The sequence below is a fragment of the Mustela putorius genome, unplaced genomic scaffold (genome assembly GCF_011764305.1).
Source record: "Mustela putorius furo isolate JIRA1106 unplaced genomic scaffold, ASM1176430v1.1 tig00003898_pilon_pilon_pilon, whole genome shotgun sequence".
NCBI lineage: Eukaryota > Metazoa > Chordata > Mammalia > Carnivora > Mustelidae > Mustela > Mustela putorius.
In genome coordinates this window covers 15,974,991-16,001,877 of record NW_025422047.1, presented here as the reverse complement: position 1 = coordinate 16,001,877, position 26,887 = coordinate 15,974,991, and the positions used below count along the sequence as shown (strand labels likewise).

The 26,887-nt window shown below is 39.2% G+C and overlaps 1 protein-coding gene across 8 annotated transcripts in view; it reads left to right on the top strand.

Annotated features, from left to right (window-relative positions):
* ATP8B4 (ATPase phospholipid transporting 8B4 (putative)) overlaps positions 1–26,887 on the top strand; it is a 248,892-nt gene that overhangs the window by 117,898 nt on the left and 104,107 nt on the right. For 6 of the 8 annotated variants that reach the window (XR_006602907.1, XM_004755458.3, XM_004755457.3 and 3 more), the window contains 3 exons: positions 10,847–10,917; positions 15,164–15,246; positions 25,067–25,225. Coding sequence is in view for 7 of the 8 variants with exons in the window: in XM_004755458.3 (XP_004755515.1) it covers positions 10,847–10,917; positions 15,164–15,246; positions 25,067–25,225 (313 nt within the window). In the remaining variant the exon portion in view is untranslated. Of the gene's footprint in view, positions 1–1,853; positions 1,933–10,846; positions 10,918–15,163; positions 15,247–25,066; positions 25,226–26,887 lie in introns of those variants that run through there. The other 2 variants (XM_045067868.1, XM_045067867.1) reach the window with 2 other exon arrangements.

The following is a 26,887-nucleotide window of genomic DNA, read 5'->3' as shown; positions in this document are numbered from 1 at the left end:
AAGGGCAGTAAGAGGTAACCGGGTCAGAGATGAAAAATTCAAGTTATTGTAGTCTTTATGTCAAATACACACTAGATTACTTAGGACAATTTTTGTGTAGAGTGCAGTTTTATGTATTAAGCTGTGTTCTTCATTAAATTTGAGACATTTTCCCACAGGAAAAAGAAGTTGCCCCAAGATCTATTTATAAGAATTACTCAGTGGAGACTCCTAACCATTCCCTTTCAGAAAACTTTTTCATTAATGCACTGTCTGTGCATACTGATCTTCTAGAATAGCCTGTGCTAAGGAGACATGGGACCGGCCAGCTGCAAAAGAGCTCACCCTCTAAAGAGAAAAGGGTTTATGTCCCTAACAACCTCGGTTCTTTGGAAAATAGCTGAAAACCAAAAATAAGCACAAAGGTGTTGGCACAGCCAAGACAGAGGTCTCACAGTCCGTGTTCTGTGGCCTCTGCTCCTTGTACGTAGGACAGTCTGCTGCATTTTCACATTTTACAATTGACTCTCAAACAACATGGGTTTGAATGGCATGGGTCCCCTTGTATGTGGTCCCCGCCCCATCCCCCCCGCCGATATACATGGTATAATACTATAAATGTATTTCCTCTTCCTTACAACTTTCTTAATAACATTTTCATTTCTCTAGCTTACTTTATTATAAGAATGCCATGTATAATACATACAACATACCAAAATAAGTGCTAATCGACTGTTTATGTTATCAAAAAGGCTTCTGGGCAACAAGAGGTTATTAATAGCTAAGCTTTGGTGGAGTCAGAAGTTACACATGGATTTTTTAAAAAGGTTATTTATTATTTATTTGAGAGTGGGGGAGAGAGAGCATGAGAGGGGAGAAGGTCAGAAGGAGAAGCAGATTCCCCATGGAGCTGGGAGCCCAATGTGGGGCTCAATCCCAGGACCCTGGGATCATGACCTGAGCCAAAGGCAGATGCTCGACCAACTAAGCCTCCCAGGTGCCCTGCACACAGATTTTTGACTGCATGTGAGGGTTGGTGCCTCTTTCTCCCATGTTGGAGGGTCAGCTGTATTTACTTTAATATTAGACACAATTTAAATTAGCTTATCCAGCTTACTTTCCAGCTCATTAAAGATTAACAACAGTACATTAGTGCATCTGTTAGAAGAAAACACCCTGTAGGAAAGATGGAGACAGATATACGTAGGTTTCCTTTGTTATCTGAAAGCAGAGCATTTCTATGAGCCTCGAATAAGCCGACCTGATGCAAAGCAAAGAAACAATTACCATTAATTTATATGGACAACTTTTTGAGTATTCCCAGAGCCCTAAAATAATGTCTTAGGCCTTTCTGATACCTCAGGACACATCTTGCTAACGGATGCACAAAATGAGATAAAACACAAATGTTCACAGACCATTCAAAGTTATGGCGTCTTCATGTCAAAATGCTGAGGTTAGCTCCCCTGGGAAAGAACTTGGTGGGGCTGTTACTGCTCCCTGTGCACATGACCTTTGTAAGGGCTTGCTGCAAAGCAAAGGCTGAATGCTATTTTTGCTTTTCCTTTTTTCATAAAAGTAAAAATCCTTTTTGGGTTTCTTTCAGTTAGTGAAAACAAGCACTAATGTAGGTCTTCTGTAAAATGAAGTGTTATAATGCAAACACCCAAAAAGCTGGGGATATCTATATAGTGGAAGTACACCAAAGGGAACTGGGTTAGAGCTGGGTCTGCTCCATTCCTTCAGTGATAGCAGTCTTTGTTCTCTCCCTTTGGTTTCTTCATGTGTCACATCAAGGTGCTAGACCATTATACGATCTCCAAGATCCCTTCCAGCCCTATGTGCTGTGATTGTCTCAACTGAGATGACTACAAGACTCTTGAAGGCAAAGAGCATGTTGATTTGCCGGCTCTTTCACACCTAGTGCCGTGTTGGATCATAGGGGGGCAGACAGTAAGTGTCGGCTGAATGAATGTCAGTCTTTTATTGTAAGAAAGAAGACAGAGGGAGAAAATGTTAAAAACTTTAAAAGTTCAGGGTGTTCTGGATGAGTGGGGTACTAATATACATCTACATGCTCTAATTAAGAAAAAAGCTAAGATACAGTCAGGAGTCTTTGCTTAAGAAGAAAGGGCTTCATGCCACTTGTTTGAGTTCTACTTTCAATTAAAATGATTACAGTGAAAGAGTTTTGCTGCAGCTAGATAGTTAACCTGAACCCTCAACTTTTTTTTTTAAACTGACATACATAGAATTCTAAAAAGTATGCATTAAAAAAATTTTTTTTGGCAACTACTTTATGCCAGAAATGGTGTCGGGTTATAGAGGAATTAGCAACAATTAAAGTATGCCACACGTTTAACTGTTGTATTATTTGGAATTGAATATTTCAGTGGCAATGCTAGGTATATTCCTACTTCAGGTATTCGTAAAAATTGTGCACTTAAAGAGCCCCCTGTACATGCTCTAACAGGGATAAATGTTAGACTGAAATCACTTGTTCACTAATACTCCACACTCTAGTGTGTTCACTTATCACATTCTTTGGGGTGAGACCCAGAAAGGCAGGAATCAAATGTATGTCTCAAATCTCCTAACTCTGTAGGACCTCACGGCCAGCTTATCTGTGTTCCAGTTTGCCCTCTAGTCTTGGAATTGTAGTTTGTATTTCTCTTGGTCTTCATTCTTAATTTAGTTGTATTTTCCATGTTATAGTACACATGCTTGCATGTTCTTGCAAAACTATCTATGGATTGACGCATGGAAGGCAAGTGTACATGCAAGCAGCAGGCAGAAGAAAACTAGTCCATTGGGCATATTATTAGCATTGCTTTAAGACGAATTACACATTTAGACAAGTTTCCATGAGGTCATGATCTGTGTGTCCCAGCACTGTCCAATAGAACTTTCCGCAGTGAGGGAAATACAACTTTGTGCCACCCAATGTGAAGACCATAAGCCCCATGTAGATACCGAGCCCTTAAAATTTGGCTAGTGCAATTGAGGAACTGAATTTAAAATTGTATTTAATTTTAATTAATTTAGGTTTTTAAAAAAAGATTATTTATTTATTTATTTGAGAGAGTGCGAGAGGGAGAGGGAGAATCACACACCCTGCTGAGCAGGAAGCCCAATGTGGAGCTCCATCCCAGGACCCCTGGATCATGACCTGAGCCTAAGGCAGATGCTTAGCCAACTGAGCCACCCAGGTGTCCCAGTTTTGATTTTTAAGTTTAGATTTAAATAGCCATATGTGACTTGTGGCTACCTGATTGGATGGCACAGAGTGGCTTCTTAATTGTGGCTACATGATGAGATGGGAATGCGTATTCTCCTACTTCTTCCTAGGTCTCATTCTTTACATTTTCACTTGGAGGGACAGCCCCAAAATAACACTTCAAGTCTCTTGAACTTCTTTGCTCACTCTCCCCTCCCCCAATAGTGACTTCTCTAATTGCTGTCTAAGGTGGGGGTGGGGGTGGGGTGGGGGCAGTGTACAGGACCCAGAGCCTCCTTCCTTCCCTTTTCCTTTGGACTCTGCCTGTGTGCACAGTAGCTTCTGCTTTGCTCCCTCATTCCAGCAATCTTACAGGAGCAGATCCTCCTGGTGGGGGTGGTAGGAGGGTCATGGTAGTTCAGAGCCTCCCTTACCAATAGCTAGATGAGTCTAACAGGTAAGTATTAGCAAGCCCATTGAGTCCACAGACCTATAGCCTGGTCTCCAGCAGCTTGCTTGCTTTATTTTATTTTATTTTAGAGAGGGAGTGATTAGGGGGATGGGGGTCAGGGGATGGAGGAGCAGAGGGAGAGGGACATGCAGACTCCAAGCTGAGTGCAGAGCCTGATACAGGGTTCAGTCTCAGGACCCTGAGACATGACCTGCACTGAAGTCAAGAGTTAGACACTTAACTGACTGAGCCACCCAGATGTCCCTCCACAGCTTTATTAATAACAAAGATAAAATTTTTATCTCCATTGATCTTGGTCTGACTCCTACATAGAGCTTTATTGGTTTAATCTTTGGGTCAGTGAGGAACGGAGTCCTCCAAATGCCAAAACTCTGCGGTATGTCTTGATTAGCCCACTGTACTCAGAGTTTTTCTATGTTTAACTACTTGGCACCTACAAAACTATTTTTTAAGGGCAAACAAATGTTTTTATGGATGAATTGCTGTAATCACTTAGAAGTATAAATATACCTCCTACTCTTTGAGGTTTAACTCATTTAATCTCTACAGTAGCTCAGTGAAGGCAGATTATGTACTATTATTATTGTTCCCATTTTACAGAGGAGAAAATAGTGCCATCAAATAGCTTGCCAATAGGAGAGCCAGGAGTTAAACCCAGGCCATCTGGCTTTTAACCCCACTCCTAATTGCTTCCATATGCTGCTCCTTACTCCATTAAAATTACCATCCTAATTGCCTTGAACCTGGGCTTCCAGCATTAGTGCCTTCTGGTGTGGATGCTGGAATTGAAGCGACCAGAGGATGTTGCACCTAATTCTGATGCATAACTTCTAGATGTCCAAACTTAGAATTCTAAATTAATTTATGTCAGCTTATCAGTACATTTTAAGTAAGGAAAGGAGCTTGCCTGAGATGACCAATTAGCTGGCATATTCCGAAGTTACTCACCTTTATTTTCCAGATAAGGAATTGTCACGGTCCTTCATTTGAATAGAAATTTAAAACATATTTGGGCTGAATTTCCAGAACTCCTAGTTTTATTTTCGGTGGTGGGGGTGGGGGGCGGATGGAGAGTGTGATTCAGTCACTGCAAGACCAACATGCGTTAAAAGAACTGAGTAAACTATTAGAAAAACATACTACAAAGCTCTCGATACTGCCAAGACTTGGACCCTGGGAGCCAGGCACACGGTCCTTCTTCACTTGTGTTTTGATTTTCTTACCTCGGGGAAATAACCCCCCCCACTGGACATGAACATATTTGAACATTACATGAAATTTAGTGGTTTAGCTTACTTGAAAGAGTGCCCTCACCCTCAAAAGAAAGGCATTGAGGTGTTTACTTATAGCCGTAAAGGTTTTGTTTTAAAACAAAGGCATTCTTTGGCTAAATGGATTGGAAATTTCACCTTCAGAAATGAAAGAACTAGAAAGATGAATCTAACCTCAACTGCAGTCCTGACTAAGGGTGGTCTTTGGCTCTTTTTGACCCATCTCATCTTTCCTAATCTTTGACTCATCTAACCTTTCCTAGCACCTTGGTCCGTCCTGAGAGGCTGTTTGGCAGTCTAATTGCCCTCTTCCTTTCTTTTTTTTTTTAAATTTATTTTTTATTTATTTTCAGCATAACAGTATTCATTATTTTTGCACCACACCCAGTGCTCCATGCAACCCATGCCCTCTATAATACCCACCACCTGGTACCCGACCTCCCACCCCCCGCCCCTTCAAAAACCCTCAGATTAAAATAATTGCCCTCTTTCTTATTTTAAATTTTATAGCTTCAAGCCAGAGTTACTTGTTTCACACTAATCATTGTAAATAAACTCTCTTTTATTTTTAAATAAAAATACGTGAGACAGTAGAAAGTTGAAAATTTCCAGAGACAGATTTTTAAAAAAAAACTTTTATCTAAGCTGTATTGAAAAAGAAGCTTCTTGGTGAAATTTAGAGGTGCAACATGTATTTTCTATATGTTGCATGTACATGTTGCAGTACATGGCCAATGTTCTATTAGTAAGCTATTACTAATTTCTGGGGGTGAAGTATATAAGGCAATGATTTTTTTTTTTTTTTTTGACTAAAGAAAGGGTGGACCCATGAGTAAAAACTATGATGTCCATTATTAGTCTCCTTTCCACCTTCTGCTCTTTCTCTCATCTTTTTCTTATTCATATCAAATTCATTTAATTATAAAAACCAAAACAATGTGTTAGATTCTAGTAGACACTCAGCATATATTTGTATTTGTTGGATCTTCTAGTGGATATTCAGCATATATTTGTTGGATCTGAAATTTAATTTTAATTTTTATTTATTTTTTAAAAAGATTTTATTTATTTATTTGACAGTGAGAGATCACAAGTAGGCAGAGAGAGAGAGAGAGAGAGGGAAGCAGGCTCCCTGCTGAGCAGAGAGCCTGATGTGGGTATTGATCCCAGGACCCTGAGATCATGACATGAGCCAAAGGCAGCAGCTTAACCCACTGAGCTACCCAGGCGCCCCTGAAATTTAATTTTTAAATAAAAATATTACCTACAATCTTACACATTTTCATTTTTACAACTTCATCCTCATTTTTGTCCATATCAAACTTATTTTCATGTAAGTATTGATGATGATATTGCATATCATTATACTGTAAGTATAATCATAATGAGTCATTTTTAGACTACAAAATAGGAGATAATATTGTCGAGGTTAATGAAGGTAAAGTAGAACCTTATGTGTGGAAATGGCTTACAAGAGAGATTTGAATATGGTGTTTGAATTCTACAAATTTATCCTTCCATCAGGATATGGGGTCAGTGCGCCAATATTCTTCACTATTGTGGTTTTAGGTTTTGAACATGAACAAAATGAAGTGAAACAAAGCAAAACACTTTGTTTTTCATGGTTCTATTCCAGTGAATTTGTATCCAACCAGAGGAAAGAGTGTATATTTGGCATCGGAGCTATAAGTCCTAGTTCTGGCTCTGCTCTTTAAGCTCTGCGTGGCCATGAGTAGGGCATTTAATCTCTTAGGGCCTTTTAGAAGTGACGAAGCTCTCACCATGACTTTGTAAAGGCTATGGACTTTACATGAGTTAATTTAGTTCATCTACTGCTTGTGAGCTAGACATGACCTTCCCAAGGTTTCTTATTCACATATAGGAACAAAATTATCTCCTCACAGGGTTATTGAAAGAATAAAGTGACACAGTTGTGAGAGAGTGTTTTGTGAACTCTTAAAGAATTATGTAGCTTTTTGGTGTTATCGTCGCTTGAGATTTTGGTTTATTCTTTATATCAGCAAACAGTAATGATGCCTAAAACCCTATGAAGATAGTGTTGCTGGTTGTGAGGACTCAGAGCCATGAGGCTGTTGGTCAGTTACCAATCTGATGTATTCTTCCTCCTTGGCACCCCACCCATAGCACTTTGGTAATCAGACTTTTAGAAGCCTTATCATATTCTGCCTGTACTAAACTCTACAATCCTTGAAGAAAAGGTATTTTTGTTCATTTCAGTATTCCAGCTGTATGTGCCTTCAATTGTCTGGATTCATATCCTGATATGTCACTTACTGTGTGACTTCAAACAAGTTACTAAGCCTCTCTGGGCCTGACTTTGCTCATCTGTAAAGTGGAGATAACAATAGAACCTAGGCTATAGGATTTCAGCGGGAGTTAAATAAAATATTGCATGTAAAGCTCTTAGTATAGTACCAAAGACATGGTAAGCCCTCACTAAATGCCAGTATTATAAACCCCTACAACTCAAATACAGGTTTCTGGATCAACTAGGAATTGGGTACCCTGAGAGATACTGAAAGGGTCAATGTGAGGAGGCTTGATCTGGGACTCAGAGTCACGGAGCTGGTGGGGTTCTAAGACCACCCCTCTGTTGCTGCACTCATGGCCCAGAACCTCTGACAAAATGATGATGACCAGGGACTAACAGAGCTCTCTTGCCCTACTGCAGCTTTCTTGACCTTTTCTTTTTAGAATTCTTACAGAATTTTAGAATTCTTACAGAGTACACCTGGAAATAGGAGCACTGTGTCATGAGTGGCGGACTCCTTATTTTTCTGGAAGCCACTATTAGTCCTACCCCTGCATACTTCCTCCTCAACTGTGATGAATTTAAAAACTCAAAGGGGAGGTGTTAGGAAAAGGGAATGGTAAAGCTCGGCAGTGGGGCAGGGAGAATAGGGATGAATGAGGGGAGTGCAGGATGGGGATCAGGGAGCAGAGAAACAGTAGCAAGGTTCCAAGGACATCAAAGGAAAAGATGACTACAGAGGGTACAGGAGGAGGTGGGGAAGGTGGAAGGTAGGAAGGTAGATGACCCAGGTTCCCAAGGGGTAGACAGGGCAGGAGGAGTTAGCTCAGAACTTGTGGGCTTTACAGTTCTCAGCAGCAGTCTTCAGGAAGTTAAGTTAGTGCTCAGGACAGAATCTAGTGGCCAAGGTGGTGGTGGAGCCTCAATCACGTGTTCTGAGCCAGTAGCGGATAACCGATCCTCCCTTTGTCTACTCACATTTAAGTGTTGAGCATCTAAGCTCAGTACTAAATAGTAGCATGAAATCATCCCTGTGGTGCAAAGTTTAGAAGAAAAGCAATTCTGGGTATAAATGGGGCTCTTTCTCTGAACTTTGTAACTATTTCAATCACAGAGGATGAGAATTAGAAAATTTTAGATTTTACTTAAAATGATCCTATGAGGCTCAAGGGAGGAGAGGCATGAAGCCGTACTGCTGTCATATCCACTGAAATTTCAATGTGAATAAGTAAGACTGTGGTGAATTTTTGAAAATACTCTTTCCTTTTTAAAATCAAAGTGTGTAATTTTTGGCTCAAGATTTGTGTACAACTCTTTTTCTTAAAAAATTTTTTTTAAAGATTTTATTTATTTATTTGATAGAGAGAGATCACAAGTAGGCAGAGAGGCAGGCAGACAGAGAGAGGAGGAAGCAGGCTCCCCGCTGAGCAGAGAGCCCGACTCGGGACTTGATCCCAGGACCCTGAGATCATGACCCAAGCCGAAAGCAGCGGCCTAACCCACTGAGCCACCCAGGTGCCCCTTTTTCTTAAAAATTAAAAAAAAAATTTATCATTGTTAGTCACCATACAGTACATCATTAGTTTTTGGTGTAGTGTTCCCTGAGTCATTGTTTACGTATAACACCCAGTGCTCCATGCAATATGTGCCCTCCTTAATACCCAGCACCTGGCTAACCCATTCCCCCACTCCCCCAACAAAACCTTCACCATGAGAGATTGTGTACAACTCTTTATATGTTCTCTCTGTAGTGGGTTTGCTGTAGTCACATTGTAACTATTTGGAAAATAATTTTCCTCCTCAGCCTTCTGTGACTGTTGTTAGAGTTGAGGAAGAGTCTTGATATATAAACGTATTTATTCCTTTAGAGGATTGTCATTGAGTTGTTTTTCAATTCTGTTTTGTCACAATTCAGACAAAACTGAACACACACATGTATATACCTCCCCCCCATCTAAATTTGAATTGGAAATTTAAAAGCTTGAGACAATGAAATAAGTGGATTGATTCTAAATTTAACCTCTAAATTTAACTTGAGAATGGGATAATTCTACACAATTGTTAATGTGTCAAAATAAATTGTTAAAATTTTAGTCAATTCATTTTAGACCTTCACATCTTTCAGAATCTCATAACAACCCTTACTTTAAAATGAAATTTGAAATAAACTGTTCCCCAATATAGGAGGCATCCCGAATTCTAAAACTGAATTGTGATAGGTCATTTCCGAAGCTCAAATGCACAGCTGACTGGAATGATTTTCAGTCTCTGAAAGACCCACTGATGAAGTCCCAGAACCTAAGTCAGGTTCGGTGGGGTGAGGAGGTTCGGAGCCGAAGACTAAAGAAAGAATTCTTAAGACGTCGTTGGTGCAAAATGGTGGTTTATTAAAGCACGGGGACAGGACCCGTGGGCAGGAAGAGCTGCTGCCCCGGGTTGTGAGGGTGGGCATGTTATATACCCCATGGTTGGGGGGAGGTGGTGAAGGGATGGGAGGTTTCAACAGAGTTCTCACATGCTAGGGAGGGCCTACAAGGTGCCGGGGGAAGTCTTTGCCCTTATGGCCTGATCAATGTCGTCTTTAGGTCAGGCATTAACATCAAGATAATTGGGAGATTCTTGGTGAGGCATTATGATCCGGCTATCATTTACATTCCCTTCTACCCCAGTCTCCTCCAGTTTATGGTGGGAGGGGGACATTAGGGCTTCAGGAACCAAGAGTTATTTGCCTCTGGAAATTTGTGCTATTGATAAGGTAACCTCCCTGTTTAGGTCTCTAGGACATCTTGTAGAGCAAGGGAGATTCCTGTTCTGCAGGATTGCGATCCCTGCAAGTTAACTATTTATCGTTTTATGACGATCAGGGGTGCCTGAGGAATGCTACACATATGGAGGGGAGCGGGTGAAGAGGGGGTGCAAGGCGCCAGCTTTTGCTTTGTCCTCAGCCAGCCTCCTGCTCCCTCATCACCACAACTTGGTTTCTGAATGTTTTCTGCCGTTTTTTGGAGCATTTTCTATTCTTTCTTGCCTCTTGCTTAGCCCCTATTTTATTTTCTCTTTTCTCTTTTTTATACCCCATCATTTTTTTCTTACATTTTTAATTTTTTCTTTTAATTTTTCTTGTTAAATTTTCCTTGCCTGCTTTATTTTTTTTCCCTATGGTTTTCCATTCATTCCTACTTTAATTCTATCCTTTCCCTGTCAGCTTTCCCTGCTTGTTAGTTTTAAGTCATAATACTAGAGAATTAAAGTATGTGTATGGAAACATTTCCAATTATCTCACTTATTGGGGAAAATTTTATATTTTCCATTAGTAATTATCAAGATGAGAATGTAGAATTATATCTATTTCTTGCAAAAAAAAAAAAGTAAATGAAGTGGCTATTAATTTATATGATATCCCCTGCTCTTGCTTATATTCTGATGTTGAAGGGGTGGACCCAACAGGAACAGGGAAGGAGAGGGAAGATTTGATTTGGGGCATATATGGCAGAGAGGTAGAACAGGATTTTGCCTCTCTCACTTTTTTAATCTAAGGCTCTCCTGGCTCATTAGTTAGTAGAGGTAGTATAACAAAGAAGGGTTTCAACCAGTCTTCCCTTCTCATATATTCTTTATGATTTTTTTTTAAATAGGCTGATCTGCTTCTCCTATCAAGTAGTGAGCCACATGGCCTCTGTTATATTGAAACTGCTGAGCTTGATGGGTAAGTTTTTAAAGTTAGAATAATTATTTAGATTGGTTTTTAATTTAGTAGTAATAGCTTTAGGAACAGTATTCAATATAAACCTTATTCTTCATTTAATTTTCGTGGAACAAATGAGAGTCTAACTTGCAAATTCCATTTGTTAATTACTTTGTGGCTCCTTTGAAAGCTCTGTCTTTTTCTCTTCAATTTATTTTCTTTCCAAAGCAGTAAGTTATACATGTCTGTGTGAATTATTGTATAGGACTCTTTATTCATATTCCTTAGAAAAGTTTTGTTTTAGGTTTTTTTTTTTTTTTTTTTACTTTTATATGATTCTCCAAGGAAAATTAGAGGAGTATTGATGAGTTTCTGAGGAAAGAAGCATTGATATTACTTTAGAAGGCAATCTTTTGGAACTGGGTGAAATGAAGGTGAAGAAAGAAGAGAGAAATGGAGTTTTGACATTAATGTTAATCAAAAAATTTAGTTATAGGGAACATAGCAGTTCTGTTTCAGTGGATTCAATATGTCTGGCTGGCATAAAAACATTTATTGGATGTTTACACTTTAAAAGTACTATTACATTCTTTAGATGGATTTTATTACTTAATTCTGATGTAGGTAGTATATAAGTCCCATTGTATAGTTGACAAGGCTTAGAGATACTAAGTAATTTACTCCAAATTTCTCAAAAACGAGGCCAGTACTCATGCCTGATAGTCTGACCAAAAAGCCCCTGGTTTTAACTGCTGCCTCCCAAATCATTGTTCTACTGGGCTATTCAAATGGAGTGTGACATGTGTGATCCTACCCTTGGTTTGGGCAGAACCTAAAATAGTGCTGAGAGGGAAATTTATGACACTACATGTATATACTTGAAAAGAAAAAGTCTTAAATATTCCAGTGTTCCATCTCAAGAACCTAGAAAATACTGGCATAAACCCAAAGCAAGCAGGAGGAAGGAGATAAAGACAAGAGCAGAAATCAATGAACTTGAAAACCGAAAAACAAGAAGTGGAAAATTAACACAACAAAGAGTTGATTCTTTGAAAACATCAATAAACTTTATAAACCTCAGGAAGACTGAAAAAGGAAAAAAGACACAAAATAACAATATCATGAGTGAACTGGGGATATTATGACAGATCATTAAGATATCAGAAGGATAAGGAAATCCTATAAGCAACTTTATACCCATAAATTTAACAACTTAAATGAAGTAGACCAAGTCATCAAAAAACAAACTACCACAACTAATTCAATATGAAATAGACAATCTGAATAGCCCTGTAACTATTAAGGAAATTGAATTCAAATGTAAAACATAAAACTATAAAAGTTTTAGGGAAAAGCATAGGAGAAAATCTTCAAGATCTAGGGCTAGTCAGAGTTTTTAGACTTGACACAAAGAAGCATAATTCATAACAGGGTAATTAAAAAAATTTTTTTTTAAATTTATTTTCAGCGTAACAGTATTCATTGTTTTTGCACCACACCCAGTGCTCCATGCAATCCGTGCCCTCTCCAATACCCACCACCTGGTTCCCCCAACCTCCCACCCCCCACCCCTTCAAAACCCTCAGATTGTTTTTCAGAGTCCATAGTCTCTCATGGTTCACCTCCCCTTCCAATTTCCCCCAACTCCCTTCTCCTCTCTAACTTCCCTTATCCTCCCATAACAGGGTAATTTGATAAACAGTCTAGTTTATGAAGTCTATCATGAAATCATTCAAAAATTGCTGAAATTTTTTGAAATCATTCAAAAATTTTGCTGTGCTAAAGGCCCTATTATGAAAAATTAAGCTATAGACTAGGAGAAAATATTTACAAACCATCTATCTGACAAAGGATTTTTATCTTGAATGTATGGAAATTGCGCAAAACTCAATCCTAAAAACACAATCCAATTAGAAAATTTGCAAATAATATGAAGGGACGTTTCACCAGACATGACATGCAGATGGCAAATAAGCATATAAAAAAAAATGTTCAACATCATTAGCTGTTAGGGACATTAAAATTCAGACCACGAGGAGATACATACCTATCAGAATGGCTAAACTTAAAAACAGTGACAACTCCCAATGCTGGCAAGGATGTAGTGTAGAGAAAGAGTATCACTCACACATTGCTGATGGGAATGTAAAATACTACCATCACTCTGGAAAATAGATTGGCAGTTTCTTAAAAAGCCAAACACATGACTACCAGATAACCCAGCAATTTTACTCGTGGGCATTTAATCCCACAGAAATGAAGACTTATGTTTACACAAAAACTTGTACGCAGATGTTTATGGCAGCCTTATGTGTGACATCCACAAATTAGAAAGAACTTATATGTCCTTTAACAAGTCAAACAAACTATCCATATCATGGAACACTATTGAGCAATAAAAAAATAATGAAATATGAATACATAGAAAAACCTGGAGAAATCTTCAGATGATTATGTTGAGTAAAAAAAGGCCCCTAAAGGTCACATACCATATGATTTTACTTATATAACATTCTTGAAATGGCAAAACTGTAGAAAGGGACCACTGGTCAGTGGTTACCAGGAATTAAAGATGGGCTGGAAGGGGCTGGGAAGTGGGTGCGTCTACAAGGGGTAACCTAAGAAATCCTTGTGATGGAAATGTTCCCCATCTTGACTATGTCAGTTTCAGTTGTGATATTGTGATATTGTAATACAGTTTTGCAAATGTTACCATTAAGGGCAACTGAGTAAAGGGTACACAGGATTTTTTTATTCTTACACTGAAAATCTTTTTGAAGTTTGAAGTCAAGATAATGAAGCATGTTAAGGAAGAAAGAGTATGGCATGACACAAGATATTAATCAGGAGTCTTGGCAAATTTTTAAAAATCAGTAAGTTCTATGTGTGATTATGCTTTCCTTTAATTTTCTGCATCTGAAGATGGAAGTGAGATATTGGAAGTAACCTAAAATGATGATAAACCTTGCTGAATGACATGATGTGTAGAACTGGGTTAAGGAATGAGGGCTGTCTGGCCTAGATGGTGTCACTGAACGTTTCAATTATTTGAAAAATTTGTTTAAATGAATGGATTATGAAGTTCTTCTTGAGTATCTCAACCCCTACATATTTCTGCATCCTAGGAACTGATAGATTTGGCAATTAGTGATCCATGAGATTACTATTTAGCAAATTAACTTCAATTATATATCCAAATTAGTGTTTCCTGGAGAAAGCTATTTAACCAAAGGTTATTCCTTGGGTTGATTTCATGTTGTCTTAATATCATCGTGAAGTTCATTTACAGGAAATTTAAATTAAGTGCCCTCTCGAGTGCCTGCTTCTTGGTTCTCTAAATTCAGTTATTTCATGGTTTGTACTTACAAATGGTGATGTTTGCTTTTTACCTACCACTTGTTTCCCTCAAGAGAACAGTAACCCTTGTGGGGGCAGCACTGAATCTCATGGGTGACTATGGTATGTATTCAAATCAGTATCTGTTGACAGAATGAACTCACTGCTAAACACTTCCATAAAAGATAGAACTCTGACAGATGATGTTAAGCTACAGTAGAAGACAATTAGGTTGAACTCAGTGAGAATACTGGCATGACAAGCCCTTGTATGCAAGATGTGAGCAATGGCCATAGAATTATGACAGCTGGTCATTTCATGAATACCTCGGGGCCATCCATCCAATGTATGTGTGGTTCTGCCTAGAAGTAGATGACCAGCTCACTGTGACCTGCTGAATTACTGTCTGGTTGTATGATCCCAGACTTATAGGATTTTTGGCTTGATTTTCCACGAGAAAGAAAGCTGTATTCCTTTTCCCATTTTAATTTCAGCTACTGTGAAATTAGCCATGACCATCTTTTACAACTAAAATTCCTATGTAGATAGTAGACTCCAGAGTGATACTGGCCTCCTTTATCTGGCAACTGTGTTCCCATTCCTAATATGTTTTGTAACTCATGCATGATGTCTGAGTGGATTTGAATGAAACCATATTTATTATATCCTCTGTTCTTTCAAATAACAAAACAGATTACTGTTTGTTGTTATAGAGATGTGCCATGTGTGGAATGCCAACTCTTAGGAGCATGCAAAGCCCTGTCCACTTTACCGAGTCCACTTGACTGAGAGGTGTGAATGACATTTGAAGGGCGTTTCTTGAATCTCTTCTGTTGGATTTTGCATGTGCTGCTCCCGCCTGATTACTTTATGTAAGATGCTGTTGGGCTGTTCCATATAAAAACTCATGTCCTGTCAATTAATTTCACAGGGAAACAAACCTTAAAGTCCGCCACGCACTATCAGTTACCTCAGAGCTTGGAGCAGACTTTAGCAGACTTGCAAAATTTGATGGTAAGTGTTTAAAACTGAAAAACAAAAACCTCAAAACCCAAAAGTCATAGAACTAATTATCCGAAATCCAATTCATGTTCCTTTTTATTTGGTGGAAGGACATAAAATTCTGCAGGCATCAAAGCCTATAATCTCTTCTCACGCTAAAGAGTAAAAATGTTTACCAAGGGGATAGTGGCTTTATAAATTCATTGTTCATTTCATCCTTGTTCCGGTAGATCTCATTTCCTCTAGTCCCACAGTACCCTTTCCTTGCCTGACCTTGGCCTCTCTGGGGCCCTCTGCAGATTTGCTGAGCATGAACACAGTCCACACTTATATTTCTAACACTAGGTGTAGCCATCCCTTCTCTGGCTCCTTAACAAAGACCAAATCCTGGGACACCTGGATGACTCAGTGTGTTAGGGCCTCTGCCTTTGGCTCAGGTTATGATCTCAGGGTCCTGGGATAGAGACCTGCATAGGGCTCTCTGTTCAACAGGGACCCTGCTTCCTTCTATCTGTCTGCCTCTCTGCCTACTTGTGATCTCTGTCAAATAAATAAACAAAATCTTCAAAGACCAAATACTAGACTACAGACATCACCAAGATGATAATCCAGCCTCATGTATTTCTGTATCGTGCAAAATACTCGGCATAATGTCTTAAATGTAGAAAGTATTCAGGAAGAACATTCTGGTTTATTAATCAGTCGCTTTTTATTTTAGACCATGGTTTCCTCATCACCTTCTTCGCACCACTCAACCCAGTCCCTTCTTCTCAGCATGGGGAAACATTTCTGCCTGTTCTATTCCAGCTTGGTCTTTTTCTTTTCTGTTAAAGCTCTCACAGAGAAACAAAATCCTTCAGAAGTCAAAGGGAAGAACCACTAGTGACAGGACTGTAGGCACCGTGACAAGCTTTGGGAGAATCTTTGGGGTCTTCCTCCCATTGCTCAGTGATCTCTAGTTTTACACACTTGTATGTCTGGCCTTGAATATCAATATTTCCATATAGATTGTTTTTTTTTTTTAATTTTGTTTTATTTTTTTTCAGTGTTCCACATTTCATTATTTATGCACCACACCCAGTGCTCCATGCAATATGTGCTGTCCTTAATACCCACCACCAGGCTCACCGCCCCCCACTGCCCCCAAACCCTCAGTTTGTTTCTCAGAGTCCACAGTCTCTCATGGTTTGTCTCCCCCTCCAGTTTCCCCCAACTCACTTCTCTGCTCCATCTCCCAATGAAACCATGTGATAATTGACTCTCTCTGCTTGACTTATTTCACTCAGCATACTCTCTTGTAGTCCCATCCATGTTGATACAAAAGTTGGGTATTCACCTTTCTGATGGAGGCATAATACTCCGTTGTATATGTGGACCATATCTTCTTTATCCATTCAACTGTTGAAAGGCATCTTGGTTCCTTCCACAGTTTGGTGACTGTGACCATTGCTGCTATGAACATTGAGGTACAGGTGGTCCTTCTCTTTATTTATTAATGAATCTTTGAGTTCGAGACTATCATCCAAATGTTTTCTTTTGAATCCACCAAAGAAAAATGTGGTCAAGGGTCTTAGCATGATCCAATGAGTTAAAGTGCAGGCAAATTTTTATTATAAAATTTACCCAATGCACAGCTTAGAGTTTATATTGCCTGTACTTTGCATTCACCTATAAATTCTGCCTGGATTCTGTTAATATTTTGATCTCTTAAATGAGTGCTGTTATAATACAGGTTTATAGAAAAAAATACTCCTCTAGTTTGGAATTTAAGTCAGGGGAATAGCCAGGAAACTTTGAATTGCCCAAGAAATACTTTGATTAGAGTAATACAAATTATAATATTTTCTACTAAGTAATTTTTTCAATGAAATTTTACTGTTCTAAGAATCCAACAAAAGTAAGTTGTGTTCATGAATCAAAATACTAGCTTAAAATATTTCATGGAATGTTTACAAAGTCCTAAAAGGGCAACCTAAATATAATTTCCCATTAATAATTTCTTTCTTGGCAGAACTGTACATTTTTTCCTCTATCAAGCTATGAAGGAGTAAAAATTTATGCTTTTTGGTTTTCTTTAACATAAAAAGGCAGAAAATGCTTGTTAAAATTACCTAGTTTACTTTCTCTGATAGTGGCACAGACAGCCTCTACTGTGGTTCAGTTCAGCCAACCCTGAAATAGTTGTGTAAACAGTAGAAGGTTATTTCTTGCTCATGTCACATTCTGAGATTAGGTCAGGTAGCCTTCTCCATCTTAGACCCATGGTGCCTAGACTAATAGCCTCTAAGTTTACCACATTAAAGCAATGACTAGATGAGGGGACATGCTGACTTTTACCTGCTTCTTCCTCTCACGTTTCACTAGCCAGCATGAGCCACATGGGCCTGACCTAACTGCAAGGGAGGCTGGGAAATAAGAAGGAGGTGTATTTGTTGAGCACTGTCTTTACTGTACTCCCCATGAACTCTGATCATAGGTCACTGCCAAGATAGGATATCAAGGGCCAGGATGGCAGAACGTTGATTTCTTATATGCAACTGCGGGAATGGAGCCACGGATCCTTCTTAGTCAGAATATGACTCCTCTTATTCTCAATCCCCTCTACCCCGTTCAGCTTTTTCTTTTTCTCATAGCAGATATCACTATCTGACATACTCCATAACTTGCTTATTTTCTAAGCAAGTTTCTATTGTCCATCTCTACTTGCTGCAATGCAAACTGCACAGGGATCTTTGTTTTGCTCACTGATAGATAACCCGTTCCTAGAACAATGCCTAGTGTAGAGTAGGTGCTCAAGAAATACTTGTTCAGTGCATGAATAAATAGTTACAAATACCAGAAATTAGAGGGCAGGATCAACATCAGGCCCCAGAAAGCCAGGGAAGAGGGGCCCAAGGTAAAGGGATTGGGAATGGTGGGTGGAAGGATGGAGTGAGACAGAAGCTTCCTGATGGGAACTTGCAGGATAAAGCAAGAGTGCTGGGTCCCCTCCTCTTGGAAGATAGGCGGCTGAGAGAGGGATCATCTGATGTGGTGGTTTTATAATGTCTTTTCTTCAGAATCCCTTTTAAACAAAATTTAACACAGAAGCCCAAAATGTAAGCCCATACAAGTGGTGCTGCTCAGACTGAGGCAAGAAAACATTTCCTCACCTAAAACAGTTTCTTTCTCACAGATGGGGTATCCTGAAAGATTAAGAAACTTGCTTATATATAAACTAGTCTTTTTAAATATGTCATACAATTTATTTTTAAAGTATGTTAACAGTTATTACTAGATGTGGCTTGAGTTTGCTTCACAGAGCATAGGTAACTCAACAAATCTGTCATATAATTGTTTTCTCAAAGACAACACAGACTTCTCTTTTTTCTTCTAGTCATTTATACTTAAACTGTGGTCACTTCTCAGAAAACACATAATCCCAAATTCATAAGGCTGGTATACTTTTGGGCTAAGAACCAGATTTTTGCTGAATTTGCTCTTCCATTCTTAAATTTTGGGTTGAATTTCAATCTACCTTAAAGTTTAAGGCAATATGGTATTTTATAGGTTTAATTTTGTTAAAATATAATTTCCTGTTTCCAAGAAAGCATCTTGAAATGGATAGAGGGATTAAGGGGAAATGAATTAGATACAATATACAAATTAGATTTCCCCTATTAGCAGCCAAATTTAAAGCCCAAGAGGGTGATGTAAGATGTGGTATGGAAAGTCTTAAAAGAGATGGGACACTTAGTAAACACTAAATTCTTCCCATGAATGCTCTTGCTTTTAAGCCCTAGTTTAGGCATGTTCTTTTCAGCATCTCCCTGAATCTCGGACACATGCAGTCACATATTATACACTGTATACACACATTTCTTTACCCAGGCCACTGTTTCCTTCCTTTCTTCCTTTCCTCTCGTTTGGCATTCTTTCTTACTGTTTTCATCTTCCTCGTCCAGTCCTTTTTTTAGTTTACTTATGTTAGCTCTGTACATGCATTATCTAGTTTTCTGTAATTCTTCATCTTTTCTCTTTCCATCCCTCTGTCCATATTAATTAGCTTATGAAGTTTATTTATTAAGCATCCCCTAGGGACAAGATGCCATACAAACTGTGTAGGATTATAAAATATCTCCATATGTATTATCTGGTTTCTTTTGATCCTTTTACTATGTTCTTTTCCTACTCCCTCTTTTTTTTTGTCTTCTCTGTCTACCTTTGTTGTAATGGGTATCGGTAGATTTTAGGTTTTCCTCTGGGGACTAGAAAAAACTTCCTTGAGTCATGGGAATTAAAACCACATACTGCATCCTTTAGTTTAAACTAAAAGCACGATATCAACATTGTGTACATTTGGAAATGCCCTGACTAGCTGTGGCATGGTCTAATAGATGAGACAGAGATGTGAGGCACACCCTTTCCCATGCTCTGTCTGGGCTAAGTATATCTTTTAGCTTGTGACTTCTGGGCAAATCTGGGTATGGTATTATTTTTGCTTCTAGTTACCATGTGGTTTTTCTTCTGAGGCTTGGCCAGAATACTTTCTCTAGGACCAAACTACAGCTTTTTGTTCTTGAAGCATAAGTGCACATCTTCTACGTATTTGAAGACCTCAGTTTCCCAATGCTATTCCTAGAGAAGTCCCCCCTGTGGACCCTAAGGCTCAAAACTGAGAGGGGGAGGGCCTTAGGATATCCCTTGTGAGTCTCCCTCGCTTCCCATCTTTGCACCCAAACCCAAGGATAGCGTCTTGCTGGTGGCTTCCTTAGGGCTTTCATTCATTCTTTTCTTTCATTCATTCTCTCAGTCACCTACCTGTTCATTTACTTAGTAAATGTATCTTTAACATGATGACAAGGTTTTAGCTAAGCCTGCAGATACAGTGGTTGATAAGACAGACTCAGGCCTTGCATTCATAGATAGAGCCCAAGCCCAGCAGAGAAGACAGACTTGAATAAATCCTCGTTCCCAAAGAAGCCTTTAATTAGGTAAAGGTCCTAAAGTTCTCAAGCCTTCAGCATGAGATTGACACGAGGCACTGTGCTAAGTAACTGCACACATTATCTTATGAAATCCTTATAACTCTGAGATGAAGAGATTATTATTACCTCCAGGTTATGGGCGAGGAATCTGAGACTCAGATACATTGAATGCTTTTTCCAATGCCACATGGTGACTAAGTGAAGGAGCCAGAACATGAACCAAAGATTGCTGGCAAAGCCTATACTATGGAAGGCCATAAGAGGCTGTAAACTACAAGAAAGGCAGCATTGGGGGGCACCTGGGTGGCTCAGTGGGTTAAAGCCTCTGCCTTTGGCTCAGGTCATGATCCTAGGGTTCTGGGATCAAGTCCCGCATCTCTGCTCTCCTCTCCCTCTCTTTGCCTGCCTCTCTGCCTACTTGTGATCTCTGTCTGTCAAATAAATAAATAAAATCTTAAAAAAAAAAAGGCAGCATTGGAGAGGGAGGGGATTAGCATGACAACTTAGCTAGGATCAGGATAAGAAATAAATTTTAAGAATACTCTGAATCTAAAGATACAAAATTAATTACCAGAGATCCAGTCCATCTAGGACTCAGATGGCATCATATTTTTAAAGAGCAGCAATGTTCTCAGTGATCTTGAATGTCAGGATTCCTGACAAGATAGTATAGAAGAGTTGGCCAAATAAAGGAGAGTACATACAAGATAGTTTTGAGTTTTGGTAGGTAAACCTTTTTATTTAAAAAATTGTCACATAAATATTTTCATTTATTGAAAACATCAGGAAATAACTGATACATTGTTAAATTTTGTAATAAAAAAACTTGATCTGATATTAGAACAAGTATAAAAATAGAGTGGGCCTCAATTTTTCATGTTAAAGTCTTACGCAGATAGAAAAGGTTTTTATAAATAAGTAACTGGAGATAGTTGTCAATTATGCATTTATAAACTGGCCATTTTTATGCCTTGGGGAAAGCCCTAGATGTAAATTATCCAAATGTGTTTAAGAATCTGTTGCATATTCTTACTGACTGGACTAGGATCTGTTTTTTTGCAGCTTATGACAAGTTTACATATTTTGTATGACTCTTAATACTGAGTTCTGAATCAGGGAAAGGTTGACTCTTTATTTCAGGAATCTTTGTGTATTTTGTGGTCCTTTCTAAAGAATAGCATGTGTGTAATTCAAATACACAAACACAAGCATGTCTTTTTGGTTAAAAAAAAAAAAAAGCTTGATTAACATCTTAAGACTTTTTACTTACTAGATACTTTCCCATTCACCTGGACAGAAGCACAGCCCAACTAATAACTTCTCTCTTTACTGCTAGCATTTATATGGCAATTATGGTAGCAATGATGGGTGGCTGAAGCTTGAAGTTTGAAGAATGAAGAGGTTTTAGAGAATAGAAAGGTGATACTCTTCTTTGTAAGAAAAAATATATATATATTTATCACATCATTAGAACAACAATAATGGGCATTCTTTTAAACTCTGAGAAACTCTTGACTGGAGAAACTCTTGTGGCAATGATGATGATGTCTTGTTCAATAGATAATTTGCCTTATTAAAGAGTTGCCATGCAGATAATCAAGAAATATTGTTAATAATAATACATAGAAAGAAATAAAGCCAGCTTCTCTGGAAAATGATGGAGTATTGGGTACTGAGTTCCATTTTCATGATAAACTATAGATTTCCACTTTGAGATAATGCTCTAGCTGAAGAAGGTTGATAGGTTGATAGTCAACCCCAAACCCAGAGGACTCAGTTTAGAGTGCTGAGGGAGGTTGAGAATGATACCTTGTGAATTTTGTTTAGGGTGGACCTAGAACATTTCGGTGTGATTGTGAACTGAGTGACTTGATCTCTGCTTTCTTGTCTGTTCTCTTCAGGGGGCAAACAAGTAAACAAGGTAGTTTGATGATATTTCTTTTTCATTATTGACATGATTTTTTCCCATTTGCTTTATCTCCCATTTAAGATGTTTAGAGCACAAAGTCATGTTTTTAAGTGAACAACTGCCTGAGAGAAAATGCCGTTTTCCCTAAACTGTCTTCTCATCCATTGTCAAACTGTTTACTGCCTCTAATTCTTCTAGGATACTATTAGGAAAAGGTAGAAGGGTCTTACGTTTTCCCCTACTCCTTATTGTGCTTTATGGTTAGAGTATGTATTTGATTACTTCTAATGCACTTTAAAGGTTCTCACTTTTGTCTCCAGATCTATTTGTATCTTTTTAGAGTTAGATCAACCTAAGCCTCCCAAGATGGCGAGGCTGTTAGGCCTTCCAGTCCTCTTTGTCATTATTACCATGGAAATATACCCACTTCTTTCATTTATCTTAGATCTACTTTAGCTCCCCTCTCATTTCCGTACTTCTCGTAAAGCCATATGAATTTTTTTTTGCCGTCTCTCCAACAAATATTTATTGTGTAGTCATTATGGTAAGTTATGGAATAGAGAAATTAATACAGTGCTCCCTTCAGAGGAAACGAGTCACTCTTTCTTAGAAAAGGGAAGAATAGAAGTTTGGAAGTGTTTGACGCTAACAAGCCCAAGAAAGGGGAGGCTGAGCACTTCTGAAGATAAAATATGTAGTTTGGTTTTGTCCCCCCCACCCATTTTGTTTTGACCAGGGTCTGTATTTAGTACTTAAATCAGTGGGACTACACTCTTTGAGAAAGCCTGAATTGGGGCTTGGCCTTCAAGAGCTTAGGCAGAACACTTTGGCCTTACTGCCTGTTCCTGTCTAGAACCACACCCTTGGTGTCAGGCCAGAAGTGGATGAGCCTTGAGGCTAGGGAGGAGTGAGCCAACATGTTCAAGGCTGTATTTGTCTCCATGTCAGTCACTGCTTGCGACAATAAAAATGACCAAATGAGCCTGTTTCTTATATTCCTTTTGGCAGGGCCTGGGTATCATGTTGTTTTTGCAGAAAACACATTTTTATTTATTTATTTATTTATTGGTGACCAACTTTGAAGACTTGAGAAATTGAGTCTTTGGTCAGAAACTAGAATAAGTTCTAAGGGTTGCTCTCACCCAATATTTTTGTAGGTTTTGCTGGTGATATTAAATTTAAGCTTCTGCAATTTTTAAGAATTAAAATTATTGGTCAAGAAGAAAAAGGTAACGAATTCTTAGAATTTAGAAGAAAAATCCCCTCTTCCACAACCTAATTGTCCAAACAAGTTGGGCCAGCTGAAGTCAATCTCAATTTACTTTTTAATATGAGTGATAGGCTATAATGGGAGCAACCAGAATTTAACTACATCCCTTTGTATGAAGAATGACTTTGTACAGGTTGTCTAGCCTTGCCCACATCCTCTTGCCAGCACTCTGATGTACTGGTAGATGTCTGGGAAGTTGCCAGAGAATGTTGTTGAGTTGGGGCTGTTTAGGCAGCAATTTTGTTACAACTGGGGAAGGGAAAATGGAGTTTGGAAAAAGTAGTCCTAAGGGCTGGAGTCCTTCACTCCTTTTTGTTTCTTGTTTGTTTTTATATTTTTCATGCAAGATCCAATGTTAGTGATCTGCTTGGTCAGGAGTGATCAGGCCATGTGAAAACTGGCTGCTGTCATCTCTAAGAGCTTTAAAAGGAACAAATACCATTGCAGGAAGGAAGGGTGTCCATGTAAGCCCCTAAGTTCAGGTGCTCAGTCAGTGGTGTGAGTACTACAGAGGGTCTCTAGGGTGGGCTGGTCTCCTTTCTCTTCAGTCAGTGCTGAAGACTTCTTTCTTAAGTTTCAAATGTCATTTTTCAGGTTCCAACTTATACTTTTGGGTTTGATTAAATCCATGTATTTTTATTGTTCTTGAGAGGTGCTAATCTCACCCCTGAGTTGTGTTTGAGCCCATCTGGATCTATCCACTGCCTTCTTTTTTTATTCCTTCCTCTTTTCCTTCATCTCTCCCTCTGTCTTTCAAGTCTTAGTGCTCATTTCTTATGAAAGTTTAACCCCAACCATTTGTAATGCAAACGTATTTAATCTAATAGTTTTAGGTTGTGACAGGGTCCCTGCAACATTATTTCTGGTTTCGCTTTCTGTCAAAAGAACTCCTACTCTGAAAGTGTATTTTCTTATTGTAATAATGGAACGAATTGATTTATTGATTTGGAATGGGCATACCCTTGGTTTGGAATGGGCCTGGAATTAAAAAAAACTAGAAATGTCTTCTGGCCAGGTTGGGACAAGTTATATGGTAGCTTTGAGGGTCCCCAGAACTCTGCATCTAATCAAGATAAGAAGCATACAACAGCTGAAAGGAATCACATGCATTCTCAGACACATGTGGCATACAAGGCCTAGGTTTCCAGGGGGAGGAACATCATAGGACCTCCCCCGCCCCCGAATTATTGATGATGAGCCTAGAAAGACCTAATTAACTTTGGTTGTGAAGCTGGAAGTGTGCCATCTTAACCTATTTGAAAATTCACATTAAGTAAAAAGAGAGGAAGAAAAACTTTTAAGATAATCCCTGCTTTATGTTTTCAGAAATCATTGCTGCAAACTAGACGTAGAGGGAGTGATTTTTATTTAAGGAAAAAAAATCCATGGCTCTCAAGTTTTTCATTCTTACTTGAAAGTGCAGAAAGCTGTGTTAAAACTCTTGATAGATTTCCATCTTTGTACCCCTGCCCTCCAGAAGACTGCCCCCGCTTGCCACCCCCGCCACCACCAAGCTTATTTTTTCTAGCACAGTCTTGTATACATAGCATTGTCCTGTCAAAAAGAGAAGGAAAGTAAAAATATGCTGTGTATTAGAAGGAGGGTGGTAACACAGTATGGTGGACTGCTAAAGAGAGTTTGAGGTCAGTCATAAACAGGGTTTCGTTTTTGTTTTTTTTTTTACAGGCATTGTTGTCTGTGAGGCGCCCAACAACAAATTAGATAAATTCGTGGGAGTTCTCTCCTGGAAGGACAGCAAGCACACACTCAACAATGAGAATGTAATCCTGAGGGGCTGCATCCTGAGAAATACCAGCTGGTGTTTTGGAATGGTTATTTTTGCAGGTACCGCTGACTGCCCCGGGTTGGTCATGGGGGAGCCTGTCCTGAGGTGTGCCTGGGCTGTCTTCACCTCTCCAGGTTGGATGAGGAAGGTGCTTTTGTTCCACTCAAGGTGCTGCTCTGGGCTGATAGCAGAGGGTAGCACCACTGCCCTGGGAATAGTCTGGACTGGGTGGGGGCTGCTGTGTGAGGAACCACTGGCATTAGGAACCCATTTTTTTTTTTTTAAAGATTTTTTTTTTTTTTTTGACAGAGAGAGATCACAAGTAGGCAGAGAGGCAGGCCGAGAGAGAGGAAGAGAAGAAGCAGGCTCCCCCTGAGCAGAGAGCACAATGGGGGCCTTGATCCCAGGACCCTGAGTTCATGACCCGAGCTGAAGGCAGAGGCTTTAACCCACTGAGCCACCCAGGTGCCCCCCAGGAACCCATTCTTAAGGGGTGCTTGGGCTTTAGTTGCTTGGTAGTTGCTAGATACTGTTTAATTTCTCTTTCTTGAACTTCATCTCTATCACTCCCATTATGTATATATGAATCTATCTGCCTTTAAAGTGGGGGAAGTGTGTGAAAGAAGCCCCCCCGCCCCACATTGCTCTGCTGTTAATTTTGTAGTTTGCAGAGGTCAAGCGACCATTTTGGAAGAGATTTCTTGGAGATCCTGCAATCATTTCTGTTTATACTCTGTAGCTTCTTCTACTATTTGTCAGCAGCACAGTGGGGCCTGGAAAGACTGTGCAGGACAGAAGGGAGGGGGTAGGAGGCTGGGAGGGAGCGAAAGTGCCTTTTACTCTTCCTGCTGGCCACTTTTCCTGTCTTGACTTTATCTCTACAGGCCCAAGGTGGCATTCTTCTGCGAAGGAAGCTTACAGTAGCTTCATTACATAAAGCCACTCAGATTGTTCTCATGGCTTCCATTGCCAGCCCTTGATTTTTAAAAATCCTGTTTATTATGACATCAAATTAAGATGTGTTTTTGGGTCCATTGACTATATGTGCAATCAGAATTGGAATGTTTTTCCTAACTGACTTTCCTCAACAACAACAAATGTTTATTAAAGACTCAAAAGTGTTCCAAACCTAGAAAAGTCCTCTCAGTTTCTCCTAAATACTCTCAGCTGTGGGTTTCAGCAAGGCTCTCCCTGCTTGGGGTATTGCCATTGTAAGGTTTTGAGAAATCCCTAGAAGGATGGCAGTATATGGGCTTTTATCTGGGGATGCATCTGCTTTCATGATTTACTTATCAGATGTTTTTACTCATTAGGGAAGTAAACCTATGGTCACATATTTTCTTATTTGCATCTTTCTTGCATTAAGAAAAAGAGCTAGGCTTCGATATTAGCCTCCACTTATCTTCCCACGTAAGAAGGGGGAGAATTTTTGAAACTCCTTTAGTGGGAAAGGTTCTCCTGGTTTGGTTCCTGTCATCACAGAAGTTGGCTGGCGGGGGGGCTTCATCCCAGGAATGGGTTATAGCTCAACGTTGTGTTTACATTTTTGTGAACTTGCTTAGAATGACTAATTCAGGACTATGGCTCAATTACAGCATGTAACATTAGGACAGCTGTGTGAGCCACTCAGGGGCCATGTATTTCTGCAGAAGTTTTGTTCTGGGAGAATGCGCCTACATAGAAGGAAGTGGGATGGTAAACTGAACAGGTCCCCCTCCCCT